At 43.5% G+C, this 10385-nt stretch overlaps 1 protein-coding gene across 1 annotated transcript; it reads left to right on the top strand.

Moving 5' to 3' along the window:
• Window positions 1-288: 288 nt before the first annotated feature.
• Window positions 289-7952, top strand: UBXN2B (UBX domain protein 2B; the record flags this gene model as incomplete). The annotated part of the gene is made up of 8 exons (XM_010142557.1): window positions 289-389; window positions 1515-1586; window positions 2597-2756; window positions 3924-4001; window positions 4643-4752; window positions 5051-5188; window positions 5785-5946; window positions 7656-7952. Coding segments are annotated over 8 exons (984 nt in total), but the record flags the coding sequence as incomplete, so codon positions are not given.
• Between the last annotated feature and the right edge of the window lie 2433 nt (window positions 7953-10385).

The raw sequence follows: 10385 nt of genomic DNA, 5'->3' as shown, positions 1-10385 counted from the left end.
TCACAGCCTAGTACCTATTCTGGTGCGTGTGATAAAATGTTAATACCACTTACCCACTGTGAACAAAAATGGTTTGGGGACAAAATTAAGCATGATTTGACAAAGTAGGGTATTATTCAGGGAAAAGCAAATTGTTGAAAGGGAGGTGTTAGCCATGCCTCGCTCTGCTTCCTCAGAATGAGCTTCCAGTGAAATGGCAGCATTTGGGCAACCTTTGGGGAAAGCTTTTTTTAAAGTATTTGCAATGATGGGTTGAATTGAAAAACCAAAGAGTTCTGTTTCCCGCAGTTGGCCTTGGCAGAGTTATACGAAGATGAAGCCAAAAGGCAGTCACTGCGTTCTGACAAACCCCCAGCGACAACGACCGGCAACACAAAAGTACCGCAAAGGTAAGACTGCTTCCAAAATGCGTTGCGTAGGTACTGGATTAGCTCGTCAAACGTTGTGGTACTTATCGAGCTCCTCCGTGTACAAAAAGGGTTCTACAGCAGCGCATAACCCAGAGCTGGGAATCCCTGTAGGGGTCGGTGTCTTCTCAGAATGCTTTTTAAATGGTGTTTATTAGGAGCCATTGAGCTGTGTGGCGCTCTAAAACACCTGAAATCCTCTGCAGCTAAGATGAAGATGCTGTGAGTGAAACGTAGTCTTGCTCTTTGTTTACACAGATAGAATTTGGAAATTTGGTATATCCAAAAAACACTGCAGGTCTTTGCTTCTTCAAAATCAGTCGTATGTGTGAAACTTGGCAGAGGAGCTGCTGTGAGCGTTGTACTTACGTCAGTACCTGACGAGACAAATATTCCATGGAAAAATTATGAGTAGGTTCGTTAGCGGGCTCCTGGGGTGAGAGGAATAAGAAGGGCTTCTTAATGAAGTTCAACCCAGTTTGTCTGGGTTTGGCAGGTGGAAGGAAAGACCCGTATCTAGGTCCAAATCCAGCTTTTGCTGGGCTGCAGTGTTTGCAGTTCATGTAGCCTTTGAAGGTTCAGTGGAGTTCTGAATTTTTTATGAAGGAATCTTGCCTGTTTTTAATTAATTCTTATTTAAATTGTTTTAAAGAAGAAAGTCATCATTTCTGTCAGCAAGGTCATAACAGATCTTGTATTTGGCTCGTCTTTCAGTGGCTGCTGCCAATATGGTGCTCTCTTTGAAAGGAGGTTAAACAGCAGAAAAAAATCTTAGTCACCAGAGCTATAATTCAAGACCAGATGCAGATCTTCAGGAAGAGGTTTTTTAGCACTTTTTTTTTCCCCATCACTGGTGGCAGAAAGCAAATTCCGCATAACCTGTGCGAGAAGAGAATAGTTTGGTTGGGAGAGACCTGCAGCGATGGTCTAGTCCAGCATTTGTGGCTCTGTACTACGGCAAAAAAAAGTATGGTGAGAACAAAGAAACCCCAACAGCTTGATGTCCGTAGTGCTTGGAGAAGAGTTAATTTCAAGAGTTAGACGGGAAGTATTCATGGTCTGTATGTACCAGTTGTCTTCAAACGCTTTCCTTGATTCTCTTGGCAGTCTTAGAATCGATTCCCTTAGAAGGCTGAGAAAACCAGAGAGAAGCATGAGCGATGACAAGGAAAACCAAAGGTACTTTTAAACAAAAACAGTCATTTAGCACCTGTGAAAGTAATTGGGGTTTTGTGATAACATGTCACCGTGGGATGTAAAGGTTGTTACTCAACGAAAGCTTTTTGCCTTTTCTCAAACATCCTGAATTGTTCTGTGTATCCGTTACTCGAATATTTGAGTGCTTCCTTTCTTGAATCCAAATTCCTGATTATCTCCTTACCACTATCGTTCTTTTACATCTAATAATTAAAGATTTTCCTTATAAATGATAATTTATGTACAGAGGGGGGAGATGCTACTGAGGGATTGCCAGTTATGTGACATTGAAAAGCAGTGTGATTGTGCAGCACCTTCATACCCGCTGCTGGTCTGGGGTAACTGTAAAATTTGGTGCAGTCAACAGCAGTTTGAAGTCATTGGCCTGATTAATTATTTGCCTTCCCCCAGGTGGTTAAGAGGAGAAGTTAAGGAAAGGAGAAAGCACTTTTTTATTAGTTACTAACTCTTCCTGTAATCAGATGGAACGCTCTGGTTTGCCAGGTTTTGGTTTTATATACAGATTTTTTACAGCATCTCTTCCATTGGCATTTAGAGATTCATTGTGCCTGCCTCGAGATAATCCTCAAGGACTTTCTTGATCTTCACAATCAAACAGATACAGTTTTGAACAGAGTTATTTGTAGTTTAACCTTGCACCTTCAAAAGCTAGGAATGGGGCTGTGTTGACGGAAAAGAACACAAATTAGCTTTCCCAGCAGTGCCTGCAGATTTTAAAATGCCTTGAAAGGCAAATTGGATTTATTAAAAACTTTCCTTTTCTGATACTGGCAGGAGTGGAACTATCCTAGATCTTAAAAGATCGAATTGTGGCACCGTTCAGGTTTTCCAGTCACAGTTTTACGCTTGTTCGGCCGAGGAGGAGTTTAATTGTGAATCCGTATTCTAAGGTGCCCATTCTCTTGAGGGGAAGAGGAAAACGATGCTTGTCATTTAAAGCCTTATTGCTTATGAACGTTACTATTCTAAAGATTTTATTCAGGTGACTCAGAATATAGAGGATTACAGCTTTCGGGGGCTTCTAATAATCCGAGTAAAATTGTTGCTGAACTCTTCAAGGAAGCAAAAGAACATGGAGCTGTCCCATTAGATGAAGCCTCAAGAGCATCCAGTGATTTCGGCAAAGCTAAGGTAGAAGTTAAGAGATATTTTCATCTCTATTTACATTAGTCTCTCTGAAACTCATCTAACCAGAGAGAGCAAACAGGCCTTTCCGTGGTTTGCGAACAGCAGAGGATTTGTGTTGCCTGTGCTCAGTGGCTTGCTCTGCAAATTGAAGTGGGGAGGAAACACGCGATTTCACTAGAAATCGACCTGAACTGGAATTATTTGCTTTCTTTTAAGTTAAAATTATTTAAAAAGAAGTAAGCTGCAATTGCATCCCAAATCAAAATCTCTTATCTGTGGAATTACTGCTAGGGGGTACTGGTCAGCTGCTCAGTGTCCACGTGGATATTGGTGACAGGTGGTGTCCCTCAGGTCCATACTGGGACCAGTACTGCTTAATACCTTCATCGGTGACATAGTGGGATTGAGTGCACCCTCAGCAGGTTTGAAGATGACACCGAGCTGACTGGTGCAGGCGACACGCCTGAGAGACAGGATGACATCCAGAGGGACCAGGACAAACTGTAGGAGTGGGCCTGTGTGAACGTCCGGAGGTTCAACAAGGCCAAGTGCGAGGTCCTGCACCTGGGTTGGGGCAATCCTCAGTATCAAGAGAGGCTGGGGATGGTGGTGATTGAGAGCAGCCCTGCGGAGAAGGACTTGGGGGTGCTGGTGGGGGAAAAACTGGATGTGAGCTGACAATGTGCGCTTGCAGCCCTGAAAGCCACCAGTGTCGTGGCCTCATCCCCATCAGCAAGTGTGGCCAGCAGGTCGAGGGAGGGTATCCCGTCCCTCTGCTCTGCTCTGGTGAGACTCTTCCCCTCAGTGCTGGGTCCAGCTCTGGGGTCCTCAGCACGGCAGAGACACAGACCTGTTGGAACGGAATCAGAGGCAGCCACAGGAACTATCCAAGGGCTGGAACTCCTCTGCTGTGAGGACAGGGGAGAGAGTTGGGGGTGTTCAGCCTGGAGAAGAGCAGGCTCTGGAGAGACCTCAGTGTGGCCTTTCAGCGCTTCAAGAGGCCTGTAAGAAAGGTGGGGACAGATTTTAGCAGGGCCTGTGATGACAGGACAAGGTGTGCTGGATTTATCACATCAGCTTGCTGATGCTTTTACTTGCACCTAGGTAGAAATTTTAATGAACTCTTACAGGTATTTGTTTTAATAAGCCTTTCTATGTGTTGTTTTTCAGTCATTTTCTGGTGGCGGATACAGATTGGGTGACTCATCACAGAAACACTCTGAATACATATATGAAGAAAGCCAAGATGTAAGTAAAGCTCTGAGTAGCAAGAAATAGACTCTCCGATAGATGGATGTCTGCTTCATCGTGTTTACAGCTCGAAATGCCAGTATTACCCTAACTGTCTGTGAGGGAACGCTGACAGATAAATATTGGCTATGCCTTGAGTAGAAATTGTTAACTGAAGGTGGACAGAGGACACATGTTCACTGGATACCCCTAAGGTCTCCGATAGGGGATTTTCAGTTGCTTTCCTCCAGCTGTTCCGCATTCTAGTAGCTACGCTGATATTTTAATCCTCTTGGGTCAGGAACTGTTTCTTGTTGTGGCTTGCAAAGTGGCCAGTCTCAAATGGGAGAGCAGGGGCATATTCTAGGAACGGTGAAGCAGCAGGTTAGAGGCCTTTGGAGAATGGTCTGGCCTTTCTGTCCTCTCAAAAAGCAGGAAGTGAGGGAGAGGGTGGGGAAGAGCAAAGTTCTCTGCGCTTCACCCGTTATGTGAATGGCTAGAGCAAATGTTAACCTTATTTAGAAACAAAACCAAGAAACTAGTCAGTCCCAAATCTGTTGGTATGGATCAAAAGTGGTGTAACTGATCTCTGTGAAATAGAAACACCTTACTTCTCTAGCTTCACTGGGGTTTTTTGTTTCACCATCGTTGCTTCGTAGGTTCAAATTTTGCTGAAACTATGGCGGAATGGCTTCAGTTTAGATGATGGCGAGTTGAGATCCTATTCAGACCCAACAAATGCTCAGTTTCTCGAGTCCGTTAAAAGAGGGTGAGTTAAAATGGCAACTTCTTCGAAGTGAAGACCTATGCTTGCTCCACATGTGAGTTGTTACAGACAGCATTTAGCTTCACGTGTTTTGTTAACACATTCCAGGTTGTGACTGCCAGCTCACTGATCTTTTTTCTTCCTTTAGGAAGAAATCAATTCATGAAACAATTGGGCATCTATGACTTGTAAAGTGAACGTACTAACAGTATCAACTCATACTGTGCTGCGTAGGGGTTTTTGCGTAATTTTATGTTGCAGCTCGGAATGTAATTAGGAAACTTTTATTTTTGTAATGAAGGGAAATTCCCATGGAACTGCAGCGACTCGTTCACGGTGGCCAGGTTAATTTGGATATGGAAGACCACCAAGAACAGGAATATGTGAAGCCTAGACTGCGATTCAAAGCGTTCAGTGGCGAAGGGCAAAAACTTGGAAGGTAAAAACCGCTGGGTTTGTTTTTGTAGCTTATGAAGTGTCAGGTGTGCAAGCGGTGAAAGGAGCAGCCAAATGGTTCTCTCCAGTCAGATTCTTTCTCTACTAAATGTGAATAGCTCCACGTGTACTGCTGTGTGGTGATGTCATTGCCGGTTAACATCATTTGTGCTCTGAAGGGTGGAGCATGCCCCAAATCATATAGTGCTCCCAAAAGCAACTGCTAAAGCACTTGGGGTCAGTTTAGTGTGCCGTAATGGTGCGTGATTAATTTTAATCTCGATTAGGAGGTACAATATATAAATCTGAGTATCAAAGACTGTCATTTCATGATTGAGTTTTGTTTGTACTTGATTACCTGTTTAAAATGATGCAAATGAGATGACATGCACAGTTATAAGAAAAATAAATACGGAATATTGCAATCATTGACAAGAAACTAGAGGCATTATTTGTGTCTCTGTTGGAAAAGCTGTGTTTGTATGTAGTTCAGAGAACTTTGAGAGGGTTTTCATTGCCTGTTTGTACTAGTCACACATCAGCTGTGGTTTGGCTCCACTAATAACATCTGGTTTATTTTATTTCATTTCAATCCTCTAGCCTTACGCCTGAAATAGTCAGCACGCCTTCTTCCCCAGAGGAGGAGGAGAAATCCATTCTTAATGCGCCCGTTCTGATTGATGATTCCATGCCAGCGACTAAAATTCAGATCAGATTAGCTGATGGAAGCCGATTAATACAAAGATTTAATCAAACGCACAGGTAAATTGATTCTGCCTCAATGCAGGCAACCATAATTATTTTGATAAGTTTGTATTTTATCATTATCAGCAGGACAGGGAAAATGGGGAGAATGCAGCTCCACTGAAATGTTACAGCTCTGTGTCCTGTTCGTAACATAGATGTCCTCATAAATTGACCATCAAAGCAAGATTCTGTAGTTGGAGACACAAGATATTTAGTAACTGCAGTGTCACAAACCTTCATGACCAGTTCTGTCCTGTGTTTTATCAAGGGCACAATACCAGCCATGGCCATTCTCGGGGTGACTGAAATCCGGACATCCTTGCTATGTAGTCATACAACCCCAGGCCCTTCCTGGGAGGAGCATGGGGCTGACTTGGATGACCCTGTGAAGGCGCTTTATTGCCATTTTGGAGGGTAGTCTGAGTCAGAACATGGTGCACGCTGCAGGCAGAGAAATGCTTTGGCCCCTAATGAAGAGCTCCGCCTTTCTTCCTCGTTATGCTCGTGTCGTGTTTAGTCGTAGTCCCAGGTTGTAGGTGTAGACCGCAGAAGGATGTGTGGACACACCGTACTCGCTTCCAGTTCTGGCGTGTAGGTTGGCCATAACACCGAGAACCAGCCTCTGTTTTGGTGTGGATGGTCATCTCCCAGGCATCGGCAGCATGTGAACTTGGCGGGGTTTTTAGGCCTGCTAGTACTTTGCTGAGCAGAGCTCGCCATCAGTTTTATTGACATTGTTGGGGTAGTACACAAATGGTGTTGGCCAGGCCAACCCCATTTATTTGCCTAAGAGGTTGCTGAGCTAGTGCAAGGTTCTGCAAAGCTGTGCCGCGTGGCTCAGAGAACTTTGGGCAGAGGGCAGAGATTTGGGCAGTAGTTCACCCACACCTGATGGCAAGCAGGGTTCAAACCAGCCCTGGCCTGAAATCTGCACCATGGTGTTAGAACTACGCTGAAACTGAGCTTGAGTCCTGTCTGGAAGGTGGTCTTAGCACGGCCCCAGATCCATGCTAATACTGTCCTACGGAGAGCTCCCCTCTTCCCTTTTCCTTCTGGCTCAGAGTAAGGGCAGCCAATGTGCAGCTTCCTTGACCTGACGGCATACACAGACCACGATGGGACAATTTATTACTTAGATTTATTCTCAGCTCTCTGGTTTAGGAGAGAAACTTCCACTTGTAGGGTTTTATCTCTTAAATCTTGCTTATTTTTCAAACGTGTTTTAGAAAACTAAATTATTCGTGGTACACTGATGCGATTTATGAACTATGGTTCAGAAGAAGTGAAGGCAGGGGAAACATCTCACTACTGAAGTGCAGTAATCATCCCTCTCTGCTTTCTCGTCACTGTCACCGTCTATTTTACAGTTCCTCCTTCCATTCATGATTTAGCCTTTGGGGAATATACTCACAGTGAAATTTTTGGCAGCTGGTGTTGAAATTACGTGTCTTTCTGTATCAAGAATGAGTTTGTAATATACTTCTATGGCACCAGTTTAATTTCAGTTATTGCCAAAAACAACCAGCGTTCATTTTAATTTTTCACATTTTTTTATGCAAGAAGCTAAAATTTGAGGCTGGACCAAATGGAAATGTCAAATCAATAGAACTTACTAACTGGTTTAGTCCGTAAGAAGGTTTTGTGTCCTCTGATCATCTTAACGTTCAGATATTCATGTCAAAAGGGAACCGTACACAGTTTTCATGCCCGTATCCTTTCCACAGGATTAAAGATATTCGCGATTTCATTATCCAGTCCCGTCCAGCATTTGCAACGACTGATTTTGTTCTCGTGACGACCTTTCCAAACAAAGAGCTCACAGACGAAAGCCTGACGCTGCGAGAAGCAGATATCCTGAACACTGTGATCCTCCAGCAGTTAAAGTAACCTTACAGTCGGCGTACAGTAACGGGAATGTGCTGTGTTACCGTACAATCTATTTCCAACAGGTGAAAAATAGGAAAGAGCAGTGTCTTTCTACTCCCCTGCTTCCACAGATCAGCTCTTTGGGTTTCCTGTCTTCCAGCTAGAGCATACCGAACCTCCTTGTTTTAATTTCTCAACGTCCTTCAGCCTTTTTTCAGTGTTAAAATTAAGCTCCCCTCTGTTAGTACATTCCAAACCACATTTTGTACTAAATGTGAAGTGAGGTTTGACCTTATGACTCTTCATTATTTCGAGGGGGGCAGCGGGAGAAGCGTATTCCTGAAGGGGGACAGTATCTTTCGTACAGTCGGTAAGATTTGCACTATGGAAATGTTTTATGCTGCATTGACAAACAGCCAGTTGAAAACTTGGCCTGTAGGTTATGTTTACCTTCGGAGCTGTATTAATACTAAGGTGTTCTGTTGTTGGCGGATAATTAATGCCCTAATACAATTTTTGTATATTCTGTTCGTAGTGGTGCAGTGTAATATTTATATTCTTAGTTCAATGTCATTTTCCTTGCGTTGTTGCTCGTATGAGTGAATCAGTTCAGGAGATGCCAACCTCAGCTGTTGCAGACTAGAATAGATTGTTCTCATTTGTTTTCTAGTTGTCCTGCTTGTGGTGACACTAAGTATGAATTTTTTTTCTTCTTGAAGTCAGAGAAATGGGAGAGACCACCATCATCTGGAGAAACGCTGGTTTGGGTTTCATGAGGCCTGTGGTCACCTGGAACCCAAATATGCAGTTGAACCTTGTGCAGCTCCATGGTTCTTCACCCAGCAGTTAAATAACATGGAACAGAAAACCACCGAGGTGCACAAACTCGTTTATGCTGTGACTTGCGTGCCCGAAAGTAGATGTGTTGATTGGTTCTGTATTTTTGACCTCAATTTTGGGTCTTTATATTTGGGATTGTGGCCAAAGGCGTTTTGTAATACTCCGCGGGGCTTTGGTTGTGCAGCTTTCACTCTTCTTCTTTGGAAGCTGCACAGTTAAACCCCTCAATCTTTGAAATGATCTATTTTTTCAAATAACCTGGCCCTCCGCTGCAGTTTGCAGGTAGAAATCTTAGGTTACGGGCAAACCAACTGCTGCGCTTCACTGACGTGAACTTTTATAGTATTCGTGGCTTTCTATCAGGTGAGTGGCTGACACTCTGAGGGAGGGTAAATGGGCTGGGTCTCTTGCACCGACAGTGTTAAAAATGCTCTTTTCACGGATTATTTTGTTCTCAACATATCGATGTTTATTTATGCTCAGCATATTTGGTTAATTTTACATTCTTACCTCAAAGTAGGTATTTGACTGAGTAAAATTTAAACGTGCAATTGTGTTTGAAGTATTTCGGTTCGTACTCTGAGTAGCTGCATGATTTTAATCATCATTCGTTTCATGTGCGAAGTAATTAAAGTTTTAAGCTAAAGTGACCGGAGGCAACGCTTCTTGTTTTCTTCCCAGTTTGTGGTGACGTAGTGGTGACTGCACGGCGTGCCAAATATTTAACCCTAAACGGAAAGGAACAGACACTTGCTATGCGTGTATATTCTACGCTAGCACTTCTCGATATAAAACCAAGGCCAAAGGCAGTGTCGTGGTAGTGGTTCTCGTAGGACCCGAACGCGTCGCAGGACCAGTCCCATGGATCTCCAGGTTGATGCATTGCTGGATATAACGCGTAGCCTTGGTGTAGAGAAAACGTTGGAAATGGAAGAGAAAACCACTTGTTTTCTCTTTCTTTCCCTTTTGAAGGGGCAGTTTAGCCGAACCCACGAAAAGTCAGACCGTGTCAACCTGGCAAGGTCTGTTTGCCTTAGTTGTCTGTATTGGCTTTATTACCCAATCGACTGTGCAAGCAGAAGAGGTAGGGGTGACCTGAAGTTAGCGATATCCAAACAGCCTTCACTCGTGGCCAAGGCCGCCAGCAAACACGCGTTTAATTGTATGAATTTTCTTAGAATAGCAGCCTAGGCAAGCGGAGATAGCGCTGCTGCCTTTGGACAAGCAGCTGCAGCAAACTAAGGATTTCTTCAGCGCTGTTACCATAGTGAGATACCTTTATCGTGGAGAAAACCACACTTTGCTAATAAACTTGTTTAACCTTAAAGGTGAAAAAAAGTCAGTCTCTTTTCCGTAGAGTTAACAATGTGATAGTCAATAATACGGATTTTTTTGTAATATATTCAGAACTTGAAATTCTGCGTCATTTCGTTGGTATTGAGACCTCACCCCCAGTTATAAAGGTATTTTATAAATAATTCCTGCAAGACAGGATAAAAAAAATTGTAACTATAGTATCAGATAGCAAAAATTTATTGGGATTAAGAGTTTATAGCTGGAGCCAAGCAGGGGTTGCCAAAGCTGCCGCTCTGGTGAAATCAGACTAATCTTCGGGATGTGGGAAGTGTTTAATCTGAACTCCCTCAGTGAAAATTCAGAACACTTAAATGTAAGGATCCACCTGTACACGTTTACCTACGAGCAAGGCGCCCGTCAGGGGAGGTTTGGGCTCGATGCTGCTGCTATCC

Source organism: Buceros rhinoceros, unplaced genomic scaffold (assembly GCF_000710305.1).
Source record: "Buceros rhinoceros silvestris isolate BGI_N320 unplaced genomic scaffold, ASM71030v1 scaffold33638, whole genome shotgun sequence".
NCBI lineage: Eukaryota > Metazoa > Chordata > Aves > Bucerotiformes > Bucerotidae > Buceros > Buceros rhinoceros.
Note: the sequence above shows the minus strand (reverse complement) of the source record. Positions and strands in the feature narration are given on the sequence as shown.